Raw genomic sequence first — 27000 nt, 5'->3', positions numbered from 1 at the left:
GCTTATCTATCTATCTATCTATCTATCTATCTATCTATCTATCTATCTATCTATCTATCTATCTATCTATCTATCTATCTATCTATCTATCTATCTGTCTGTCTGTCTGTCTGTCTGTCTGTCTGTCTGTCTGTCTGTCTGTCTGTCTATCATTGTGGCAACTTTATTGAGACAACACAATATTGAGGAATATTTTACACAGTTTGCTTTTCTGATCATTACAGAGGTCATGCTGAGCAATTATTTTAGCTTCGGTTTGAAGGCAAGAAGTATAAAGCACAGGGCCAGCAAGCTTTATGGAAGGTATTATGGAGGGGCAGCCATGCCATCCCCTTTGCTCACACGTTCCTTTGAAATATTACAAATTTTAAATAATGGTTGTTTTATTTTCTCAGCAAGGTAGAAACAAACCCAGCATCACCCAGCGTGTGTTCGATAAAAAGGGATGCCATTTATAAATTAGTGCCTTTACAGATACAATTTTTTCATTAGTAAAACTTTTCTCAGAAGTGCAAATAATGATTTATTTCTTTATTTCTGTTTTGGATTTTATCTAAGAAAACCTTTACTCGGCAGTTTGATTAATATTAATGGGAAAGCACAAAGTTTTACCTGAAAAATGTGAAAAAGACAAATGTATAATCTTGATATGTTATTTTCAACCCTTTTTTTCTTTTTCTTATTCAGGCCAAAACAAGATTATATAATATAAATAATCTAATAACATGCACTTTATATGGTCAAAGGTTTTGAACATCTGACTATCACACCTATATGTGGACATTCACCCAAACTTTTACCACAAAGTTGGAAACACCCAGTTTACAGAATGTCTTTGTTTGCTGTAGAAATACAATTTGCCTACAGTTGTACTAAGTGACCCAAACTTGTTCCAGCATGCTAATTACACTGTGCACAAACCGAGCTCCTTGAAGTCATATTTTGCCCAGGTTGGAGTGGAAGATCTATGACGTCTACTCCACTGAACACCTTTGGAATGAATTGGAATGTTGACTGAACCCCAGGCCTACTCACTCGACATCAGTGTTTAGCATTACTAACTCTATTGTGACTGTATCCCCACAGCTATTCCACGAAATGTATTGGAAAGCGTTTTCAGAAGATTGGAGATTGGGGGAAGGAATCTTGATGGGTGTGATCGTCAGCTGTCCACAAATCTTTGGCCCCACTGAATGGTTTATTAAATATAAAAATTACATAAATCATGTCATGGCTTTCATACTCACCAAATCTCAGCCCAATTCAACACCTATGGTAGGTATAGAAGTGGAAGGTTACAATAGTGTTCATCCCTCTAATACACATGTGTCAAGGTTCACTGTGTTCTGGCACTTCTTGATGGACCAGCACCTTAATAAAACATTTAGTGTTGTATTTTCTTAAATTAAATGTATATTGGTAAATACGTATATATTTAAGAAACTTACTAGAATAGCCGATGTCTGTGTAGTAATCAAGACAAAGCATCTAAATTTGTTCCAGATAACAGTAAGTCTTACGTTACTGGATTATTCCTTGCCCAATTCCCAGATTTCATCTACACTTGTAATAATTAGTGTGTGTGAGTTCCTGTTTTCACTGATGTATTACTTGTCTCACAAGGGAGCAATGAGTTACATACAGCTCCTCAGCAGTGGTGATGACAGCCTCTTCCTCTTGTTGCACGGGTTGTTAATTGTCTCTCAGCAAAGATTGAAATATTTATGAGGGGATAAGAAAAAGCAGTTGTATAATTTAGATATGCCCTGACTTCAGTAACACAATTAGCAATACTTTCCTAAAAATAAAATCTGATTGTACTCGATTGGATCCCTGAAGACAAATAACTTTGATGTACTGCCATGTATCTGTTGTAAACAGTTTGTGACAAGGTCTGTTGCTGTTCAGTGGAGCTTAGTTTAGGTAGAAATGGCCTAGCACTGACCTTTTGATGGCATTTGGTTTAATTCACAGTGACATGTTTGAAAGCATGTTGTAATAGCCAGGGAAATTCCGATTCCACCTGAGTTCAACTTAGGCTATTGTGATGAGGTTTGGAAGTAAATTACCACCCTGTAATCAGATAAACTATATTGTATGAGGTTCTCGTATCATGTCTTATTAGAGAGTTTGATTTAAAGTGTTAAGTAGATGTTAAATAATGCCTAGACCTGACTTGTCAAGTTCCTAGTGAGATCTCTTAGTTTGGTGTCCTGAACAAGGAGAAAGAATTAGGGAATTAAAATTACTGAGAAATTACAATTGTTATCCAGTTGGTCTCTGGTGATTCAGTGGCAGGATCTCACGCTCTCTTTGCTATAGCCCAGCTTTGATTCCAGGGCAGGAAACCAACCTAGCCACTGAAGGTTTAATTCTCAGAGCTGGTCAAAAGCCTAGATAAACCGGGAGGGTTGTGTCAGGAAGGGCATCTGGTGTAAAACCTGTGACAAAACCCAACTATGGACAACAACAATCATTATCAACTTTTAGCTGTAAAGTTTTTTCTGTTGTACTAGACCAGTGATTGTTCTTAAACAAGACATATTATGACTTGGATCACCACTTAGACTTGGAAATTGTGCTACAGATTAAGCCACTTACTGTTAATGTGAGTCAGAGTGTAATCTGGTTTAACAGGCCCTGAGGCTTGATTATATTAAGTCATATGAGGATACACTGTACAGTAGTTTTCTGCTGTCCTCAAGCCTTTTTTATCACATCTAGTTAATACGAAATGAGTCTTACTTCTGTTGATTGTAAGTTTTCTAGACAGGTGTCTGAAACTACATTGCTGTAAGATTTAACAGCACTCCTTCACAGCTCTGTCAGTGGAAGGTCATGGAAATACACTTGTTTATAGAGGGCCTCCTATATACGCAAAGACATTTATGACTGACCTTGGGCCCTGAATATTTGCTTTATGCCTGGTAAATTCATTGCACTTGTACATTGTGAAAAAAACTTTCTGTGTTTTCCTGATCAAGGCTTTCTGCCTATCTTTTTCCAATAGCGTGTTCTATCGCACTGTTTATTTATTTATTTAGTCTTTTCTTTCTTTTTTCCAAACGTCTAGTCCAAAAGGTTATACTTGTGATGAAAATTTCATCAAAGGTTTTCTTCCACCAGAGAATAAAGCAAAAAAAATGTGGTGCCGTTATGATAAATGACTGGGCTTAACACTAACTAGGTTGGAAGTATTTGAGATATTTCATTACCGCTCAGAACGTACATAATTCCTGTTCAATTAAAAATGGCGATGTAATTAAACTATCTGCCTTACGGCTCCCAATAGGAAGTGACTTTTTCATTATCTCCATGGCAAGCCATTGTTAATTTTGCTTGCTTTTAAAAGCCTAGCGCATGCTCTACTGCAATCTAAAGCCATCAGTGAGGATATGAGGAAAGACGAATTATCTAGGGATTGGGAGAGAACAGGAACATGTAATCTTTTTGTCATTTAGTTGCTAATAACACTTTGCATCTATTGATGCTCTATTTGTATGTCTCAGAGGATGGCTGTATTAGAAAAAAGGTGCAGAATGAGGTCCAGGCTTTTAACTGTCTGCATAAATCCAATTTACCATACAAGAAGCCAGGCATGCTTTCCTGCTGTGATGAAATCCCAGTGAACAGCGCAATGTAGAAAAGACTGGCTTTAGAGAAAGGGAGAGTTAAGAGGGGGCTACGGGTGATTAGTCGTGTTCATGCTGGAATGTCTTGAGTCTGGCTGAGGTTGACTGGGACAACTTCCTGCTAGGATAGGAATGCACAGTTCAGCTAACTGTTATTAAGCTCGAAACTAGTACATGGTATGCCCATTAGCAGATAAAGTGCTCAGATAACTAGGCCAACAGAGTTTTGTGTCATTTTTGCTTTGCTACCAGGCAAAATCCATGGCTGAAAAAAGGTGTATTTGCTAACACCTTAACAAATGCTCTGAGGTGATTTGTGCACATCTGTACAGTGAAATGTAAATTATGTGAAGAACAGGGAAACTGTAGAATTTATAGCAACGTGATGAAAGGCCTTTTTGTGTTACGAGCCATTGGAGACATTTTACCTTTAATATATTCAGAGGCATTGACTTTGGGATAAAAATAAACCAGTAAATGTCTACCATTAGAACAACGATTTCAGTAACAGATGGCAAAGAGCACTTACAGGATGCATGTCTTTTCTCTCACCTGTTCCCAGTCAAGTTTTAGTTACAGAGTCACAGCCAGTAACATAGAGCATATGGCCACTCTTCAAACTTTAATTATGCAGTAAAATCCCCCCAAAATTAAAGCAAAGCTCCAGCATACCATACTGCTCATGCCGGACCTCTTGCTTTAATGCCTTGGCTGTGCTGATGTAGAATTTGTTTTCGGTCATATAAACAACCCCAAGGCTTCTGTTGGTGAGGTCTCAGTGGCCTGCTAGTGTTTCTGAACATGACCTTGACTGCTCTAGTAGAAATGAGAAAAAGAAAGGGACTGATAAAAGTAAACCATAAGGGAGAGACAAGCTTTGCTACCGTTTGTCAACATCAGTGGAAAGCTGACTCTCCGACAAAGTTCCTTTGAAGTGAGGAAGTGTGTCCTGGAGTGAGTCCACGCCCTAGGTGTTTCTGCTTTCACCAGAAGCTGTTCTAATTAGCCTTTAAACAGCGGGTGGCTCAAACACTGCCCCCTGCTGCCCGCAAGGCATTAAGCATCTGAATCTGCTCTGGCTATGTCACTCTTTTGCTTTTCTTGTGCTTTATTTTTTTCTTACTTACTTCTCTTTCACTTGGCTTGCCTTTTCCTGTTTCACAGACTAATTTAACCACATTCAGTCTCTCTCTGTTGCCTGACTGGCATATCAAAATGTGTGACAGGGCTGGCTTACCTTGTTGAGTTGGCAGGGAGGAATGCCTGCACCTTAATCAGCACACTGTTGTGGCGTATTAGTGCCACCTTTCTGCCTCATTACTATGCAGATGACTTCTTTCCACTATTCCAGCAAATTTTTTTAACAAGTCTCTCTTTTTTAGATAAATATTCCGCATACAAATTTAGATGTGTACTAAAGCTCTATCTAGGAGCAAATGAACGATCATTAGTAGTTAGCTATAAAATATGCCTAGTGATTCTTGGCACTATTTTCTGTGCTGCGCTGATTATTATCTCTCAAAACAATGTAATAAAGCAACTTATTTCAAGAGACATAAACCGGAGAGGTGCACAAAATGTATCCTGTCCACGCTAATATCCCTCTATTACACATGAATTGTATTTCAAACATAGTGAAATGCTTGATAATATGTTCAAACCAATAAAGGTGAGAAAGTTCTCTCTTCATATCTTCTCAAATGAACATTTCCAACAAATGGAGGTTGCAGGTACCTCTTTCAATTAGGTTTGTGAAATAGTTCTTCAAAAAGATTGAGTGCTTTTGTGGGAAAAATGCATCCTTTTTGGTAAGTGGATTGCACTTGACTTGACATGGCTGCAATAGTCTCCCTGTCTGTTTCACTGACTCATGGATGGCATTTAGCTATATCCTTCTCAGCTTCTGTCTTTTTCAGGGACCTTTAAGGGGCTATTCTGGTGAAGCTTTTCCAGAACCAATAGTATCTTCCTCACTCTTTTCAATTAACCTTTATTTTACCACAAAGACCCCTTATGTAGTTTTCCAATAAGAACCTGGTCAAGGAGCAGAGATACAGTGACTATAAGTTGAATCATATTTGTATTGTGTAGACATTGTGGGTGAAGCGACACCATCTATAGTTTGTACTATCACTAAAAATGTAGCTGCAAATTACTTTATTCAGTTCAGCATGGATGAAAGTTCTCCAGTTCAACAGTGCAAGAAAGATTTACTGAACCGCGGGGGCTCTATAACCGAAAAGAGCACTGCAATTTGTACTCTGTAGCTGTGTGATGCTGGACAGTGCTGTATAGTATTTAACCGGTTCATGTGTTGGTCTCATTCCACTTCTCTCAGTGTTCAACCCAAGACTAAGTTCACTTCCAGGACATGTCTAAAGCTAGTGACAGAATTTTGCATAACACTGACTGTCTATTGCTGTGTTTAGCATTCTCTTCCTCTTTGCAGTCTTCTTTCATTTCTTTCATATTTCTAGCTCTACCAATGTTGTTTTCTTTGTGATACCTTGAGTGCGTGGTGTTGCTGTGAGGATTCAGAGCGATTCTGGAGTTTGGAGATGGCACAAGTAGAGGTGATGTGTGCATATATTGCTGAAGGCTGCTTATTTAGTTTCACTTTGACTGCTTCTGAGCTGACAGAGCATATGCAAACACATGTGTGATTCCAGAGTGCTTCCTCTCATCTCTCCAGCTGTCCATCTCAGGGGTTCTGTTTGGAAATCTGAGGGTGCTTTTTGTTGCCTCCACTGAGAATCACACACAGCGTTTGCATTTGAAGTGAGGAGGAGTTCATAGGGAATTCACACACATACAGACACAAGCATGCAGTAAATACAAATCAGAATGGCAATGTTTAGTGCAAATACCAATATAGCACATACTGATATAGCTGTAAACTTGTATTCATATAATTTTACATTACACTCAAAAAACATCTTCAATATTTGTGGCATTTAGCAGACACCAATATCCAAAGCAATTTACCTTTATACAACAGAGCAATTGAAGGATTAAAAGCCTTGCTGAAGGGCCCAGCATTAGCAGTCTGGTGGTCCTGGGATTTGAACGCAGAACCTTTTGGCTCAATATGCCAATACCTTACCCATTGAGCTATCACATTTCCTGCAATGGTTGGAAAATATTCTTGCATTCCTGCCTTTATATACAGCATTTTAGAGTGCATTTGCATTCTCAGAAACCAAAACTTATCTCATTTGACTCCCACTTTGAGGCCTTCTAATATTTAGCTTAGCTATCTTAACCTAATACTAGCTGTTAGTTAGATATGCTACCAAGTACTTAGCTAGCTAACTAACACAGCTACAAAGATAACTATACATGCTACAATATCTAGCTGGAGACTTTCAAATACAAAGGTAAGTGAACCATTTTACTTGTTTTTTTCAGGCTAGCTAATGTTACATGTATAGTAATTTTAATCTAATACTAGCTATAACCTAACAAAGCTAAGATAATATAACTATAACTATATGTTACATTAGCTAGTTTGAGGACTAAATAATAAAATGTAAGTGAGTCAATGTGTATGTGTGTTTTTCAAGCTAGCTAAGGTAACATGCATGGTTATCTTAGTATCAGGTATATTAGTTAGACAGCTAGGTATTTAGTAGCATACCCTTTCTCTTACTCCTACATGATACTCTTGTGAATGATTGAACATTCCTCAACACAGTGTAGTAGATATGCACCATTAGCATTCAGCATGAGCAGTCTTTGTCCCGTCAGCTTCTACGCAGAAAAGTGTAGAAATGTGTATGCGAATGTGCATGTTGCGTGTATGTGTAGGCTGCATGGCCTGCAGGCAAACTGGCTTCTGTAATTCCAACTCATCAAGTAAATCTGTTTCCATGCTGATAGCGGATTGGCCCTCCACCACTGGAGCACCACTTAACTGCAGGGCCCAAAGAGGAAGAGAGGAAGCTAATTAAAACAGATTTGGTCTGGACATATTTTTACTGGAGGCAGTCAAACATCCATGCCAAATATGTCAAGCGTGAGATTCTGGGCTAGGTGGCCCATTTGAGTAAAGACAGGCAGTAGTAGTGCTGTGAACGCTTTAATCCAGATATTTAGTGTCATAGCAATTGATGTACTATTTGATAAAAAAATTTAATTATTTATTTTTTATTAGCTCTCTAAATATTAGAGATATTAGGGATCTAAAGTTTCCTGCATGCACCCCAAACTTGCTCCTGAATTCTGTTCCACTGCATTTATGCTGTCCTTCTGACTCAGTGTGAGGTGATATGGGATGAGCTGTTGTTTCTGCTCCATTGCACCACCACAAATTTCCTTTTCTACACTGGCTTTAATTAGCTTCATTTGAGGGTGAAAGACCATGAGGCGTTTTCTGTTCAACAGGCTGGTGATTGCTGTAGTGTTCTTTCCCTGCTGCTAATGCAAATAAAACACACACACCCACACATACACACACCCCCACACACACACACACACACCCACCCACACACACACGCACACACACACAGGAAAACACACTTAGAATCCCAGACAATATGCAAACTTACCAAACGCATTAATACATTTCACAATGTGACGTTTTATGTTCTTCTTCTACAATTAGCAGACTGTTATTACTGTAGATGTCACTTATACCACTAGCGGGGCTGAAAGCTGGTCAGATGATGTTGATTATTTGTTCTATAAAAGTGTGGCTTGGATTATAGTACCAGCTTCAGCATTTATCCTGTGTTGTTCTAATGTTTTACAGTTTTCACAGTATTGACTTTGTGGATGCTTAACAAAATGCCTTAAAATGTAATTGCTGTTGTTGTGAAGCTTTTTGTGTTGAGATGTGTAGCATTTCTTGAAATGGAGTCTCCAGTTTCGTTACCTTGTTGCAGTACCTTTAACTTTCCCAACACAGGAATGACATCAGGACTATTTGGGGTTATTGGTATATTTGGGTTTTTTGCCATACTTCCTTTAACAACATTGGAGGGCATTAAAGTCTGTAAAGCGAGAAGATGAGTGAGTCTTTAGATAAAAAGTGCTAACACTGCATGTAGGGTATACAGTACATATAGCATGGCTTTCCATGTTGTTATAAGGCAAATCATTTTACACAAATATTACTATATACTACTAATAGAAGAGATTTTACATGGTTTAAGTTTTCTATGTTGTATAGTAATAATGAAGACACAAACACAACAATTATCTATTGAGCACTGAGCATCTCTAATACCAATAACCTTGAAAAACATGTAACATTTAGCATAAAAAGAGCTTTGATAGTCAAGTGTACGAAATATGAAAATAAATACAATTTCAAAGAGTACAACAGAGTACAAAAGCGAAAGTTTGAGGTGAGTGCCACTAATGCATTACAATAATGCACAGAATAATGCAAGATAACACTGTGCCCTTTTTGTGAAAATAGTCAGATCAGTGCTTCGCTGATATTAAGATGACTTGCTTTCCAGCTTAATTGCTTTTGTAGGAAACACCATGCCACTGGTGCACAGTACAGGTGTTTTAGTTTATTACTGAGAGTGCAGGTTTATTTAGCCAAAATGTCATGCAGAGGATAGAGGTTATTGGCCATAATGACTGGAAATGTAGAAAGTGTCTGCCTTCCTGCCGCTGCCTCCAATGAATCTAGTGCGACACCTAGAACAGATGGGTTTATTGAGATTGGTTGTGGCACCTTGCTAATGATATTACCCCAATACACTCCAGCATAGATTAGCTATGCCAGACTAAATGCGGAGTAAAAGCATGTACCGAAAGCTCTCAATCTCTTCAAGAAAGGGAGGTGATTCTGGAATATTTTGTAAAATATCACTCTCACGGTGGGCCCAGGACACGGACATCCTGTTTGGAGTTTGGACTTTATGGTTGCTGACAAAAATCACACATTTTTGTTTTGTGTCTTTCTTTGGTCATGAATCTGAGCACACATAATGTAGTGTGCTATTGTGTCTAGCAGTGTCAGACCTTTTTTTTATTTTTTTTTATTAAAATCTCACTGAGTGACCATTGCTGCAAAGCATGCGACTGAAATTTAGCAGCCTACATGCCTACTACCTTTTACAGTGAGTTGCAAAGCTACCATTTATTCTAATAAATGGAAAAATAATTCTTAATACCCTTAAAAACATTCTATGTTGTCCTCAATTATCCAGCCACAAATGACTCAGAAATCTTCTTTTCTTCCCCCATTAATGTGTGTTTTCACTAGGCATAACGTGGCTATTTTTATACCAATGGCCTTTTTCTGTTTATGTGAACTCCTGTTATGGTACAGACTGTTAAAGGTTTTATTGGGATCATCTCATACAGTGTGACAAGTAATAATCGTAAAAGACTGCTGAAATCACACGCTTTAGTTTAACTGTGGCTGGTTCGATTTCTATCATTTAACAAGTCTTTCACCAAGACACCAGAATCATATAGTGTTTCACCCCCTGCAATGGATGTCTTATCAAATATTTCTTCATATGACAAGAATCAAGGTGTAATCTAAAATTGGAGGTAGACAGTTGAGGTTTCTTGGCTCACAGCTATGTCTGACAGCCTTGAAGTCACATAAATTCATGATTGGATGGATTTATCATCTGACGTTAGCCAGAAAGAATACAACGTAGGCTGCGTGGTGTTGAATTTACTTGAGAAGTTAAGTAACATAATCCTCATAGTACCTTTTTTTTTCCTCAATCAGCTTTCAGTCTTTTCAGCATTTAGATAACAACATTGTCCTCCATTGTTTTATGACATCAAGTGACCATCTATGTTTCTTTTATATGTAGTGGTGGAACTAAAAAAATGTTATTTAACGTTTTGTTTGCCGTTTCATGAGCACTCCAATGACCTGTGACAGCAGAAACTGAAGTATCAGCTTCAGCACCTTTGGCTTACAGGTATAAAGGTCTGCAGCTTTTCTCTTTATATGAGGAGACTGAGATCAGCTCTTAAACTTAATTTAGCGTTAACATTTCCTATTCTATAAAATGTGGAGAAAACTAATATAATATTTTCTAGTCCTTTCTGTTTTTACTCAATTTTAGGTTTTTATGTGTGTCTGAAAGCCTGAAAATGGCCCAAATTCACATTGTAATATACCAAAATAAAATAATTACATAAATCATTTTGGCTGGTAATGAGAAATGATTTATTTTGCTCTCATGTAGTTAGCATAATCGAGATGTTTAAATGGTTCCACCAGTTTGTTCCATGTTGCCACATTAAGCCGGATTCCTCTTGGCTATTATTTGCTATCTTGGGCTGATCAAATGGCTTTGTAGCTGTTTATAGATGTTTATGTTACAGTTACATTTCTGAGCCGAATTGCTGTAAACTGGGGTGATGTCTAAACGATTATTTGGACATTCACTCTGGCAACCCTGAATCCCCCATGCATGCATTCTATTTTCTGGTACTGTCTGCCGTTTTTAGAGCATTATTTCTGCGGATGGGAGCATATCTTATGTTGGTTGTTTCTGAGGCAGTCTCCATAGGCTTAGAAGCTCAAAGCCATGGAAAGGTTTTTGGGCTCTGCACAGCATTGTGAACTCAAGCTCCAGCAGCAGGTGTGTTGGAGAGCTCGCCTCTCTCTGGACTTGAGCTGCTGTCTTTTCAGCCTCACATCCTCTCACTTAGTATTCCAGCAGCCTGCCTGCATGCTGACTCCTGCTCTTCCCCCCAAAAACCAAACAGCCTTTTCATACAAGGATGAGCTCTCCTGGGCTCCTCCAATTTCTCCCACACGTGTTGCTTACCTTCACAATGAACTAAAGGTGAATACACAAATACTGCACAACACTCCTTTTTTATATAATAGCTTTGTTTAACATAGTAGTCTTACCCACTTGGCATGTTTTGAAAGAGAAACCTGTATGATGAGGAGAGAACAGTGAGACACTCATCCCAGGGCTAACAGAGCTTGTCTGTGTGTGCTTCCTGGCTCGGCCTGTATGCAGCAATTCTAATGAGACACGTATCCAGAGCCTGAGCAGTGTCACTTCCTCCCAGCTGTAGTGAAGTAATGTAGTGATTGCATGAGGAACTAAAGAAAATGGAGGAAAGAACGAGGATTATGGAGGTTTCCTGCTTAACTCTACACATTATTCTGGTGCAAGTGGAAGGTTCTGGGAGTTTGTTTCTTCCTTGTCGCTCAGACACTGTAATGTATTCCATCCATCATGAAATTACATGAGCCAGGTTAAAAAAAGAGCCTCTCGGTCTGACAGAAGCAGGTGATCTCAGCAAGAGAGCTATTACAGGGAGATAATAATAAGACACCTTTCGCACAGTTTTGATTTTTTTTTATAAACAGCAGCACTTGTAACCCTTGTATGCATATTCAGTGCAGTAGTTAAAAAGGTAATTAACAAGGTGTTAATTTTTGGAGTGTATGCACATGTAACAATGAGTTTAGGAATAGGAAATCAGCATATAATAACTCAGAGGTGCTGTAATAGGTCTCTCAAGCATCTGTACTCCTGGCGAAGTGCTTATTCGAATCAAATTTTTGTAAATAACACAACAAAACTAAAGAAAGTTTCATATATTCTGTATGAATCTGGGATGATCTGGAATTCATTAACAGTGCTGCATGTACATCGATCAGCCTTCATATTAAAACTACCTGCCTAATATTGTGTAGGTCCTCCTTGTTCCACCAAAACAGCTTTGACCCATCAAGGCATGGACGACACTAGACCTCTGAAGGTGTGCTGTGGTGTCTGGTACCAAGATTTTAGTAGCAGATCCTTTAAGTTCTTTAAGTTGTGAGGTGGAGCCTCTGTGGCTCGGACTTGTTTGACCAGCACAGCCCACATGTGCTCGAACAGATTGAGACCTCAAGAGATCTGGGTAACACATGGAACTCTTTGTCATAATCCTCAAGCCATGGAGAAAGTGGTGGGTTAGTGTTGGATTACTGATCAGAAAGCCATGAGTTCGAATCCCCTGGCCACCAAGTTGCAATTCCTGGGCCCCTGTGTAAGGCCCTTGACCTTCAATTGCTAAGTTTTATAAATGAGATAAATGCAAGTCACTGTGTATATGATAAATAAATGTAAAACCATCCCAGAGAAATGTTTGCTGTGTTTCGAGGGACTTTATCCTGCCAAATGAGGCCATTGCCATTAGGGACTCCCTTTTCCATAAAGCGGGGTACATGATCTGTAGCAGTTTTAGGTATGTGGTACATGTCAGCAAGGTAGCATCCACTACTGTGGAGTGGCAGGATCCAAGATTTCCAAGCAGAACATTGTCAAGAGCATCTCACTTCCTCTGCTGGCTTGCCTTTTTCCCATTGTGCATTCTACTGACATTTCTTTCCCAGGTAAATAACACACACTCATACGGCCTTCCACATGTTGTAAAAGAAAATGTAATTTTTCATCCTGTTGCTGGTTTACCATTTGTTCTGTCTCGGACCACCTTTGATAATAACCACCGCATACCACTGCAACAGCACACAAGACCGGATGTTTCGGAGATGCTCTGACTCAGTCGTCTAGCCATCATAATCTGGCTTTTGTCAAAGTCACTCAGATCCTTGCATGTGCCCTTTTCCCTGTTTCAAGCACAGCACGTTTGAGAACTGACTGTTTACAGTGCTATTCACTTCACCTCTTAGTGATTTCTCAGTTCAATACAAACACTGATTTAAATGCCGAAGCAAGAGCAAATCTTTTCGGGGGCAGCAGCCAAAATAATTTAAGGAGCCACATTTTGAGAACATCAGTCTCCTTAACGAAAGCAGTAAGCGCTTGAGATAAAACATGAAAAAGGGAATACATATATTTGGGCAGGACACACTTTAAACTTCTGGCAAGGTAGAGATAACCCAGAGGTGTTCAACAAATCACCATCTTTCATTCTACCTTAGTAGATGATTCATACTTTTGATTCTCAGACAACTTTCTACTTATCTCATGCTGTTCCTCTTTTAGTATTCCTGCCCTGCTAGCTTTACCAGCCTATCTACAAGACCCGCAGTTTATTTTGCTGGCTGTATTTTGTGCTGTAGATTTATTTAACAGACAATTCCCAGCAGAGGCATGGGCATGCTCTTAGATGTGTATCTTAGCTTGTGGGTTCAGGGTTCAGTTGTCTACATATTGGATATTAAACATAATTTTTCATACTTGTTTTCATTCAATCTTACATAGCATGAGTTATGTATAAAATTTGTATGAATATGTCATTAGCCAAACAGTATGATGATGTCTGCTATTGGAAATTGAATAGACACCTGAGCTTTATCTTTTGATATTTAAGTTAAGACTTTTTAACTGCATTTGCATTCATGATAAAATAGGAATGAACTGGATAAACCAGAGTGCACAAAAGCCTCAGTGCTCTTTAGTCAGGCGGCTTCTTAACCTTGGCAGAATTTCAAATCTGATGCTGCAGCACAAGCTCTATTGTAGCCGAGCCAAATTAAAATGTAATTATTTCTTGGAGAGGGTCATGCTTGACATCGTGGGATGGGATATTTGAGAAGAAAAAGCTGATGATGAAATATGGGCTATATTCATGCTCATGTTGCCTGGACACTGAAGTTGTTAAAAATGAATGGTTAAAATATTGCTTGCTTAATAAATGTGTTGGTTATGTATTTGTAGAATTGATTTTATCTAGTCTTTGTGTTAGCGATTGTCATCATTTAAAGACATTCCCTGTGCTGGAGTGTTAACAGCTGTGCACATTGACATCTCTGCAGTGCAGTTATGTTACAACACCATTGAGAGGATCATAAATGGAACATACTGTACGTGTGCAGGTTATTCTGTTTAGAATTCTTTTACTCACTTTCTTTTACAAGGATACTTCTTTTAAACTACTACCACTGGCATATTCATTAATGCAGCTCATTAATGTTTTGCGTACATTGAACTCAACCCTTAAACTAAACCTCAGTAACCAGCAAGAAACCAATAGTCTATATTGGTTTTTAGGCTATTTTAGAGGATCAGAGAAATGTTCTCTCTATGTATGGCAAAACTGTCAGATATTCTATCCTTATGGACTTGTTGCCAGTTATATGATTAGAAGGAAATCATTATTGCTTTATACATAAATTCACAAAAGCTCTCAAGCTCCTATAGGATATGAATGTTTTTCTGAACTAACAAGTTTTTCATTAATACAAACTTTATAGAATGAATTCACATCCTTTGTGGTTAACATGTTGGCCTCGTACCTCTGTGGTAGGGGGTTTGATTCCCACCTCTGCCCTGTGTGTATAGGGGTTGCTTGTTCCCTGTCAATAGCCACTGTAGGCTGACAAACTAAATTGTCCATAGTGTGTGTGACTGTGCTCTGAGACTGGCTGTGTTCTGAGACTGGCTGTCCCCCTCTATACGGTGTCCCAAGTCCCCTCGGATACTCAAGCTCCCTGCAACACCGTGTAGGATAAGTGGTATGGAAAATGGATGGATGGATGCTCCTGCAAATGATTTACGGATACATTTGTTCATGTCCACAGTAACAAATGTTGCCCACTGTTGCTAAAGCTCGATTCCGCAGACGAATGGACAGATTTTACTCCTTGCAATTACAATGCATAAATTCTTGGACCCAGTGAATATCTATATATATATATCTATAATCCCTCATTCAGTTTTATTCAGATTACCCAAATGAATAAATATCAAATAATTATAGTTAAATAATACAGCACAATGGTGTAAAGGAGTAGTTTGTGTCTCACAACTTTAGGGTCTCCAGTTTGAGCCTGAGCTTTTGTTACAGTATTCATTATTATTTTTTCTCACCTTGATTTGTGACTTTAATTTGCCCCTGGTGTGATTTTGTGTGTGTGTACATGATGTCCTGCAATGGACTGGCATTTCAGCTAGTGTGTATTTATGCCTTGTCCTGTTTTCCCATGACAGGCTCCTGATCCTGACCATGATATAGCAGTTATGGAGCAGCAATAAATGAATGATTGAATGAATGACAATATATAGACATGCACTTTCGTAGTCCGATGGCTAATACAGAGAGACTGAGAGGAGGAGCTTCTTTCTTTAGACCATCAGCCTCCCCAGCATGGACATGTCCACACTACAGATCTATTAGCATTCCATAAGGTCCCATTTACTCCATTGACATTCTGCACACAGCACTTTACTGATACTACATGTAACACAACTGCACATTTTATACATCCCTTTCCTTTTTGTAAAGTTTGCACATTCTGTACTGTTGCTACATTTAACATGTCAAATATTGCACATCATATTCTAATGCTTCTTTTTTACATTTCAATTCATTCTATTTTTTCAGTATTTAATCATTTTGGTTATTTATATGCGTCATCGATCTACACATGTCTGGGGTTTTACGTCATTAATCCGTGACATGTTCAGATCTGCATTCTCTTGCTAAAATGGCAGGTAGCAGCAAACATACTTTCCATCTGACTCATTTCGACATCTTCCCTGAAGTGGTTTGAAGTTGTCAAGCTAAGTGCATCATCCGGTTCAGCGCTCCTATTGGTTCTTGGTTTGATGCTCATCATAGGAGATGAAATCTTCTGACACTGCCAGAACATCATCGGAGTAAAAATCTGACCGTGACGGCCTTTAAACTCAGACGACCAAATCATGGCCAAAATCACAGAGGGTAGACAAGGTTTTTTATTTCACTGCAAGTTATACTGTATAATGAAAAGCAGGTGAAATGAAATTGATAATTTACTGTATAAAAGTAACTACTTGAAGAGGAAAACACAGGTGTTTGAGTGTGCTGCTGAAGCTTTTCTATCTGAAGTGTGAAATGAACTATTTTAGAAAGTGTTGAAAAGAAGCGGGTTAACAGCCATGTAAAAAATACACCTCTTTTAGTTTGTGGTATGAAAAACACATCAAAGTGGGTTATTTTTTGAATCTGAAATATTCATGGCATGTTTAGGTGGAAGGACCCAGAGTAAGTTGACAATCAGTTTAAGTGATGGACGTAGAATTTGATTAGAAAGCGTTGAAACCCTCAGATTCTGTTAAATGCAGTGTTATACTCAGACTGACATGAAGCTGTTTCTCACTTGTACTACCTGTCTATCAAAGAGCTAAAGATGAGGTTACAGCAATCTAATGTAAACAGCTTCATCTTGTCCAAATGTAATAATCTCATAGTCAGCAGTGAGGGATTTGACTTTATGACTGTGGAAATGATCCTAGCTGAAAAAATTGCCTTTAAAAATGTTAACTTGTCTGTTAGCTGATGTTTGTACCACAGGTTGCTCTGACCTATAGTGTTGGCCAAAGGTTTGAGAACACATTGTAATTTTGTTTTTATTATTTATAACTGGAACTTAACAGTTCAATATTAAAACCAAACAGAAAGGAAAGATTCAGTGATCAAGGCTCACTTGTTACATATTTGTTTGTAGCGTTTTATTGATTATTATGATTATTTTTTAAATTAAGCGAATTCGTCACATTGTGACATAACTTGCTGGTACAAACATTCAGACATTCATTGAGATTCATCCTTTCCATGGTTTTGTTGTAATATCAGGGTTCCCCAATCAGGTGCAATTGTGTTCCGTCATTAAAAGTATTGTGATAGAGTGCGAACTGTCATTAAGGCAAAAAAGAGACATATTAGATGCTAAGAAATGTATAAATTTGTATAATTATTTAAAAACAAGCTTTTACTTTTCTCATTTTACTGCTGATACCATTTGTAATGAAACATTTTGTATTAAATGAGTAAAGAATGTAGAATAGAATAAGTTTGACTAGTGTTCTCCATGATTAAGTGAGTGAATGAGAGTGTGTGTGCCCTGCGATGGGTTGGCACTCCGTCCAGGGTGTATCCTCCCTTGATGCCCAATGATGCCTGAGATCGGCACAGGCTCATCGTGACCCAAGAAGTTCGGATAAGCGGTAGAAAATGAATGAATGAATGAATGAATAGTGTTCTCCGACTTGTAGCTCCCAATGTATATGTTAAGATATAAAGATAAAAATACTTTAAATGGAATTATATTCCACAGTGATATTGTATTGTCAGATCTAATTGGTCTGACAGTGTTGATCAATTGTCTATAAGAGCACAGCTGATTCTATAGTTTGCACTAAGTCTATTACTAAGTCTGTGTGTTAGGAGCTTAACTCTTGAGTGGATCCTGCAGTGGGTCGTGGATGCTGCTGAGCGGAAGGTTCCTCTCAAGTCCTGAGGTTTGATCTGTAGGCAAAAACTATTTGAATTGGTGAAATTGCAAGCACAGGATACTTCATTTGAACTATTACCAGTGAAGATATGTATATAATTACTTTCTGTGATGGCTGTACTCCATGTGAATGGTGATGGCATCTTGATTCAAATCTGCAGAAATTTTGAAAAATTGCAAGCTCCACAGAATACCGCAGAGTTTGCTGTTCATTTCTGTGATCGCAAAAATGACTAATCCTGTAGGGACTGAACTTCAACACTTAATTTGCACATTACCTCACTTACCTCACTTATATTTTTGAGTGAGTGTTATGCCTATTTCCTACAGTATATCTTTTTTCAATGTTGCACACTGTTTAAAAAGCATTGTTATTTGATTTGTTAGTCTTTCTCCTTTATTTTCTATGGCAGCAGAAAGTGCAAACTAAAACTTTTATTGTACAAGGAAGTAAAGTTCTAGACAAGAAAGTTCTGAATGTTGAATTCATCCTGCCACCTGCAGCCATAGCATGCCGTCAAAGGGACAGTCTGATGTAATCGAACTCAAAATAAGACACATTCTGCTGCTGAGTTTGGTTTCTGTGCTGCTGACCCGCAGTACGACAGTTTCCCAGAAGGATGTCCTTCATGTTGTAATACACATTCTGAAGGCAAGAATTTGACGGAGAAAAACCAGATGAATAATAATAACCTTGGAACAGCTGAATAAAAAGTTGAATTGCATGATGTAGAAACCTCAAGAACCAAAGTAGTGTTCCGACTACTGGAGATTGACACTCTCTCTCTCTCTCTCTCTCTCTCTCTCTCTCTCTCTCTCTCTCTCTCTCTCTCTCTCTCAAATCAGCAGGGTGTACATTTGATGAGGACTCTGACCCCAGCTTGTGCGAGTTCAGTCAGGGAGAGGACGATGATTTTGATTGGCAGCTGTTCCGCACCCACACCTTTCCACACGCTACCCCTGATCTTCTGCTTGGTAAGTTTACCAGTTCACCAGTCTGTTTCACACCCCCTGCCTCCGTTCTGTGTGATCGTATGAGCTGGCAGTGAGCAGTGTCTGATTCGGACCTTTCTTAGTTTTGCCAGCATGCAGGCTGCTGAAAATCAGCTTTTGCTTTAGATTGTAGATTATAGGCTACTAATAGAATGCACCCATTAACAGGCAGCCTGTGTGTTTGTTTTCTCACATCACGGGGTATTCTGGGAGCATACAGCTCCATGGAGAGAAGCTGCTGTCAAAATGGACAGGGTTCCACCGGTGTGGGCATGGACAACTCATTAAGAATGTACGACTCCATGCAAATCAACCTTGAGATGTCTGTTGTGCATAATTCATCAGCCGTAATCAAGCAAGCAGCCTCCAGTTCCTGTTTGCATTTCCAAATACATACTGTATGTTCACCAAATCTGTAAGGCCGGCTGAGGGTGCTAATATTGCACACACTTAAAGGCAAACCTACACACTAGTACAAAAACACACCAAGTGTCTAGATGAAAGAACTATCACACTTCATGTTCTCATCACGGGCAACTTTAGAGCCTTTCAGTGCCCAGTGTCTTAGAGCGTTTATTAGAAAACTGGTCTTTACAGCGCTTAATGAGAAACACTCTTAATCTGATGCACCTGCATGCAATTGCTCTTAACAAGAAAGCAAAATCAAAACAAAGTGGCGAATGAGTAATTGTGATTATGTGGATAGTCAGTCATACATTATTTAGCGGAAGAGAAGAAAAGAGATGATTAGAGATTGAATGCTAATGAGACTATGACAAGATAGATAATGAGATAGATAAACAAGCACATAAGCTTTTCAGCAATGAAACATGACACACTGCAGTTAGATGCAGAGGGAAAAAAAAATGCCTTCTGGGAATTAAGAATCAAAACACTATTACTCGAAAGGTCAATTACTGTGAAAGGCAAAAGCAGGAGAGGCTGAAAGGCTACTTCTGTTTAAATAAATCCCATTGCTTAAGAACACACAGGACGGATGTCATCTCATGTATGTACACACAGATGAAAGTTTCAGCCTCACAATTGTAAAATAATGCAGATTTTAACAAGGACTGTCTGAAAATATTCTAGTGCTTCATAACCCATAATGATCATTCTCCTCACACAGATCCCTAGCCACTGTCATTGTAGCCGTGCAGTAATGAATATTTTTCCCATCGGGTTTAATTAAAGCCAGTGGCCCCTGACAGTCTCTGTGTTTAGAGACCACTGATACACGGTTTATCAGGAAGCAGAGAATTAGGTTATGATAGCAAGGAATGGCAAGGACTATCAGACAGAATGTGAGTGTAAATAGAAATTGATATCCTTCTTTTTTTCTCCTGTTCAATTGTGCCAAGAGTGCACTAGAACATTCGTCTGTTTGTATTTGCAGCGCCTTCAGCTGTGTTGTTCCATTATGAATATTGTAATTAAGAAAGCATATTGCACTTCATATTTATGTGCAATATGCTTATTTACTTATTTATAATGCACAATGAGCCAGCCCCTGGGACTTATCTCTTCCTAATGTTTTGTCCTGACACTGATACTTACTTACAGTTTGCATACATTGTGTAGCAGACCAATTCCACACGTCTTATTGGTCATGTTATGCTCAACTGACACTTTGTACCATTATGGTACTCTAGCGTTCGTGTCAAGAGTCAAGTCAAGAGTCGTTTATTTATCATTTGCACAGTAACACTCGGTACACCGGGCATTGAAATGCTTGTGACGAGGCTCAGGTTCAGATATGATGCTGTAATGTAATAATGTAAATAAGAAGCACTGATGGAGTAAAAGTGATGTGTGCTATTAGGTAGGTGGAACAGTAAAGACAAGTACAGTGAATGGTAAATAGTAATATCTGAATAGTATCTAAATGTCCAGGAGTGGCAATACTACTGTGTCACAGTGCTAGATGAAGGACTTCCGGCTGTTAAGTAGAAAGAAAGCTTGAAGATAAAAACTGTTCTTCAGTCTGGTTGTCCGTGATTGGATGCAGTGGAAGTCCCTGCCACGTAGCAGTGCCGTAAACAGGTAGAGAGCAGCGTCACTGCAGTCCGTAAAGATTCTGCAGGCCTTCCTCAAGCAAGGTGTTTTGTAGATTTCCTGTAAGTCTGGAGGTTTGTTCAGTGATGAGCTCTTCTGTACTTACTGTACCACTCTATGAGGAGCTTTGAGGTCTGAGGAAGGGCAGCTGGTGTACCACAGTGCTGCAGTCAGTCAGAATGCTATCCTGGAGAAGCCAACTCTCTCCTGGAGCATTCTCTGAGATGCGGACACCAAGGAAATTGATTAAAGAACAACAAAGATTTACGATTCATGAGTTTATTTTGTGACTCCTCCCAGAAAACTATGACTTAATTAAAACAGGACAAAAGGTTGTCACACAAACAAAAAATACAAATAATGCAAAAGGAAGGGAATAATGAAGACAACCACCCCCATTTTCACCTGTGTGAAGGCTCAGTAGTGGTATAGGTTCCATGGTCTTAACTCTCTCCACTGCCACCCCATTGATGTGGACAGAAGTGTGATCCGCTCTCTGTGACTTCCTGTAATCCACAATCATCTCCTAGGTCTTGCTGACATTCGGGGAGAGATTTTTGTTATCACACCATGTTGAAAGCACTCTGACCTCCTATCTGTAGAATGTCTTGTCACCGTTGGTGATGAGTCTCATGGTGGTTGAATTTTCAGCAAATTTGAAGATCATTTTGGAGCTGTGCTTAGCAAAGCAGTCATAGATGAAGAGGGGGCCGAGCACACATCCCTGTGGGGCACCAGTACTAAATGTGAATGGGGAGGATATTTGGCTGCCTTTCCTGACTGCCTGGGGTCTGTCTAACAGTAAGTCCAGAATCTAGTGACTGTTAAGTCCTGGATGTGTGTGTGTGTGTGTGTGTGTGTGTGTGTGTGTGTGTGTGTGTGTGTGTGTGTGTGTGTGTGTGTGTGTGTGTATTGCACTTTTGTTTTAATGTACTTATATGACATCATCTCGGTAGGATGCGTTCTGTTATATAGAGGCTCCTAGGCATCTCAAAGCTTCTGAGATGCCATGGTTCCTTATTCAATCTTGATTTCAGGTTATTGTCTGTGCAGATTTTCACAGTTCTCTGTGTCTCCCTGTGGGTTATATATCATCTCCCACAAACATGCTGGTATGCTGGATTGGTAATGTTAAAATAGTTGTGAATGAGTGGGAAAGAGTGGGACCAGTACCCCATTCAGAGTGTATTTTCCACTAGACACCGGGTACATCATAACCCTGATCAGGTTAAAGAGGTTAGTGAAGACAAATGAATGTTTTTGTATGTATGTTGAATGATTATTAACTGTTTTGCCAGATTCCTTTGAGCTTGTTATAGAGATTGGGATTCTGAAAACGTCTGCCTTTAGCCAAGAGCATGTGTTTATATTCTGCCTATTTTTTTTAACTTTGCTTTATTTCTTATTCACACCTCACTGCCCATGTCACACCTTGCTGCCTTTATATACCACTGGGTTATCAACTGTGGTCCTATCAGTTAAATTCCAGGCGATTATGGGTAAATCATGCTTACTTGCTAATGCTGTTTGCAGTCTGACTGTTTTAACTGCTTAGCTAATGCCCTGTAAATATGGAAACCATGAAGGTCTAGCCTGAGTATGTCTCTGGAGAGAAATTAAGATTTCTATCTGTAGGAGACACAGAGCTAGCTGGAAAGGGGAGAATTTAATAGGATTTTTGAGCATTAGGCACCCTCTGTTTACAGCCCTTTCTATTTCCCTTCGGAAACGAGCGACGTTCCCAGGACGAGCAAGAATGAGCCGGTCTGGACAGCTGGGGTTAAATAGTAAACACAGCTCAGATCCTGCTCTTGAGTTGCGTGTCTATGGTGAGTTGAGTAAACTACAAAAGGTGTAAGGTTGTCCCTGTAGTGGGACAGAGAGAATCTCATGTCATTTTGTCCTGAATCTCTGACGGCCATGGCACTGAACACGCAGAGAGCCACTAATAATGGCCTGGAAATGTCGAGGCATGCTGGATGAGGGGTGAAGAAGTGCAGAATTCACTGCTCACCTCAAAGGGTTTTCCCTGTAGAATTTATTTTGCAACCATGTTTGTCGACTGTCAGATCTCAGGTGCATTAACAAATTGATTTGATATGCTTGTCCGAGCTGATTGCACATCACTTTACCCAAAAGTCAGCCTCACTGTGTCTGTAAGAGAAACTGGGATAACTAATAAAAAATTAACACTTCACTGTGAGGAAGAAGAGATGCTCAAAATCTGCTCAATTCAAATAACTTTGGTCCTAATTGGACATGCCCTTGTTGAAGTATGCCCCTGAGTGAGCTAGTGATCTCTTTGCTAATATTTCTCATGCATAAAGTATTACCCACAGTCATGGCTGCCAAGGCCATAGTATTCTACAAGCATGTTGTCTCATTAATATCCTTTGTCTGAAGGTCTGGTGGGAGTGGTGCAGGTCTTTATTACCTGGCTCATACCAAAGAGCACCTCTGTGCCCCAGCTGTACATTAACTGCACATCAGTGCTCCAGCATCATTCATCTCTAACACAAGAGAGCCAAAGAGGCAAGAAAATGGAGGAAAACAATAGAAAGACACATCTGGTGATGTTCTAGGGTTATTACCAAAAATATGTCCAGAAGATAGATCCAGTTGTAACTGCCTGTCTAGGTCTGCCTTCTTCAGTCTCTGTTCTCTCCTAAATAAAGCGACTCATTAATTTGTTCACCCATTTTTAATGGTTAACGTACATCAAAGGTATTTAACACATAATTTATCTGCTGTACAGCTACAGCTGGGAGTGAACTGGCGATGCAGAGGATTTACCTCTGTAATTCTGTAACAAATGAATCTACATAACGTGAAGGGCCTGGCCAGATAAGCCCTCATTATGTGAACTGATTGTTCTACAGGCTCCATAATTACACATCCTGTTCATTTGCACCTCACAGAAAAGAGGACAATCCAGAGAAACAAATAAACCCATACAGACAATGAATAATCTGTTGCTGATGAATTAAAGGAGTCAGAAATCTCATGCGACTGAGTAGCACTTTATTTGATAATCAGCAGCGAGTGCAAATTCAAAAGCAATTAGCGGGAAGGTACAAAAGCTTTCAGGTGAGGTGTACTGTATAATATCACTATCTGTATTTGTTTAATGTTACAGATATCTGTATCTGTATTTGAAATTCAACCTAAAATGTGTGTGGAATATATCTGAAGTCCCTGAAAACACTTGACAGTGTAACAATCTCCTGCCACAGATGTGATGATTGACTCTGGATGTATTCCTTTAACAGAAGGCATGAGGCAAATTAACATATAGGTACACCGAATGCCTACTTCTAATGACTGTGTGAGCGATGTGCTAAGTATAGCACGGATAAAAGCGGATAAAAGACTTACACCAATACAACATTTATCCGACTATATATTACAATCACACCCCCAGTGTCACCCATATGAGGATGGGTCCCCATTGAGTCCGGTTCCTCTCAAGGTTTCTTCCTTTACCAATTTAAGGGAATTTTTCCTTGCCACTGCTGCCTGAGTCACCTCAGACTTGCTCATAGGGGAATAAATACATACAGATTGTGAACTATTTATATCTAATAATAATCTAGAATTTTTATTCTGTCAATTCTTTTACTTTTATTATTCGTTATTTCCTTTATCATTAATTATGTTTACCTTCTGCTCTATTTTTATGTTCTGTAAAGCGGCTTTGAGACAATGTCTATTGTAAAAAGCGCTATACAAATAAACTTGAATTGAACTTGAATTGAAGATTTGTGATGCACACTTATTGCATGTCATGCCGAAAACCTTAACAAAGTTTTACCAATATAAACATAGTGATTAAATTATGAAGACACATTCTAGAGAGCAAAACAACTAATGCCTTCTCATTTGTGTACACAATGCAACTGAGTGTGATCGATTAAAGAGGAAGCAATATATCCTCCACTTACAGCACTTATTAGGAATATGTGACCGGAATCATTAAGCAGCGAAGGTGAATTGTAAATAGTTAAATCAACCATTACACACAAGTTCTGCTGAAGTCAACCTATTATGTAAAATACATTTTAACTAAATAATGTAATATTTTAAATACATGAAATTCTGAGATCTACTTCCTAAAATATGGAAACACCTGCATCATAATTAAAAAACATCCCAACCCTGATCAGGCAGTTACTAAGGATGAGTGAATAAACAAACACTGTGTGTTCCTGTTAATGACAAGATGCTTTGTTTGTCCCTTGAGCTTCATATCTAACCACTCACTTGAATTAGCATGAAAATAAAAACCAATTTTTGCTGCTTCTTGTGGGATTCCAAACCTGATGTATATCTCTGCTCTCAACCAGACGCTCTGTGAACCTTTCCAACAAGCAACAGAAAGAAAGAAAATCAATGTAAATATGTATAATTGTTTAGGACTCTGCAATTTTCAGAAGTAGAGGTTTGCTACATTTGCCCCCAGTGGCACATCAGCCTTTTGCAAGCAGAGAGTGTCTTCAGTTGCCATAGTGGCGGATCCCAAGTGATAGCAACAAACTCAGCCAAATCAATTCATCCAGAATGCAAGCTGTGTCATGCCATCCTACTCAGACTGAAAATGATTAATTAATCCTTCTTCTTTCACATCCACTCTTGCAGAAATTGGATTAAAACAGTAAGCTTCCTCTTCGCTTTGATCCTTTCATCTGATCTATAGTAAATTTGATTTGTCATCAGTCCTTGCCCCAGAGATCCTAAGCCGTACGTCTCTTTTACATAATGAAATCTGTACTTCACATTGGCATGGCAGAAAACTCCAATGACTTATATCTGTATTGTAGAACATGAAACCCACTGATTAAAGTCTAGATAAGATCAAAGCCTATTGCGGTACAGTTACTATATATGTGTAGCCAGCTAAAGACCCAGTACTTTAGTGTTTTTTTTTTATTCCTAGAGATTGATTGGATGATATGTTTTCCTGCAAAACCAGAAAGCATCAAATAGTCTGTGCATCTGCAACCAGAGAGAACATGATACAGCCCTCATTTCCATCCCATCTCCCCCCTTGCCTGGAGTGCACTGTAAACAACGGATAAAAAGATTAATGATCACTTGTTTTCAATCCACCTGGTTGTACAGGGTACACATTGTTTTCCCCCTGCAAAGGAATGTAATATAAAGCCATCTTGTTTGTCCTGCAAGGAACTTGGTGAGATAAAAACTGACATGGATATAAATTTCTGGCATGCCATAGGGATGCTGGGTAAAATGAGGAAATAAGTGGCTGTGTAAATCCAGCTGGCCAGAGCAGATCCAAAGCTAATGGAAGGCAGCAAGCATGAAAGAACATACTAAGGTTGGACAACTGCTTAATTACAAAAGTTCATATATATATAATGTGCAGGGCTTTAAATAAATAATAAACTATAGACAGCAATAAAACTGTGGCACAGTGGTGTGGGACATACTAGTCCAGGGTTTCTGGTTAAATCTTCTTTTTTATTGTGTGAGGTTATGTGGTTCTTCCCATGTTCCTATGCCCTGTGGGTTTTCTCTAGATTTTCTGTTTTCCTCCTTCTAGGAAAACATGCAAGTGGATCTGTGACTTTGAGTTGCCCCAGATTTGTGTGTGCGTGCGTGTGTGTGTGTGTGTGTGTGTGTGTGTGTGTGTGTGTGTGTGTATGTGTGTGTGTGTGTGTGTGTGTGGTGCCCTGTGAGAGGCTGATGTATCATCCAGGGAGTATTCCTTGGTGTTTCATGAAAAAGCTCTGTGATCAACCATGACCTTGACCAGGAAAACATGTTTACCAAAAACGAACAAACAGACAAATCGGTGGTTGAGAGAATGAACGAACGAATGACTAAACAAATGAATAAATAGGTTAATCGATGGATGAAAGAATGAATAAATGAATATGAATGAATGAATGAAGAAAAGAAAAATATGAATGATTAAAATACAAATAATACAAATTCCACACCTGACCTTAAAAATGAAATCTGATCAATTATTCCGCCATGTTTCCTGGAAACACAGTTGTAATAAAATACGATGATCTTATTCCAGTGACCTGATCACATATTTGTTTTCTGTATGTTATTCCTGGTTGGTCACAGTTAAACATTAATATATTGATAACATTTACATTATTAAAATATTGAACC

At 38.9% G+C, this 27000-nt stretch overlaps 1 protein-coding gene across 11 annotated transcripts in view; it reads left to right on the top strand.

Moving 5' to 3' along the window:
• ptprub (protein tyrosine phosphatase receptor type Ub) overlaps nt 1-27000 on the top strand; it is a 193237-nt gene that overhangs the window by 31717 nt on the left and 134520 nt on the right. For 10 of the 11 annotated variants that reach the window (XR_007140115.1, XM_047811098.1, XM_047811100.1 and 7 more), the window contains exon 2: nt 18655-18783. Coding sequence is in view for 10 of the 11 variants with exons in the window: in XM_047811098.1 (XP_047667054.1) it covers nt 18655-18783 (129 nt within the window). In the remaining variant the exon portion in view is untranslated. The remainder of the gene's footprint in view (nt 1-18654; nt 18784-27000) is intronic. The other variant, XM_047811097.1, reaches the window with a different exon arrangement.

The sequence above is a fragment of the Tachysurus fulvidraco genome, chromosome 3 (assembly GCF_022655615.1).
Source record: "Tachysurus fulvidraco isolate hzauxx_2018 chromosome 3, HZAU_PFXX_2.0, whole genome shotgun sequence".
In the NCBI taxonomy this organism is placed as follows: Eukaryota; Metazoa; Chordata; class Actinopteri; order Siluriformes; family Bagridae; genus Tachysurus; species Tachysurus fulvidraco.
The sequence above is the reverse complement of the archived record's forward strand: the minus strand, read 5'-3'. Positions and strand labels throughout refer to the sequence as shown.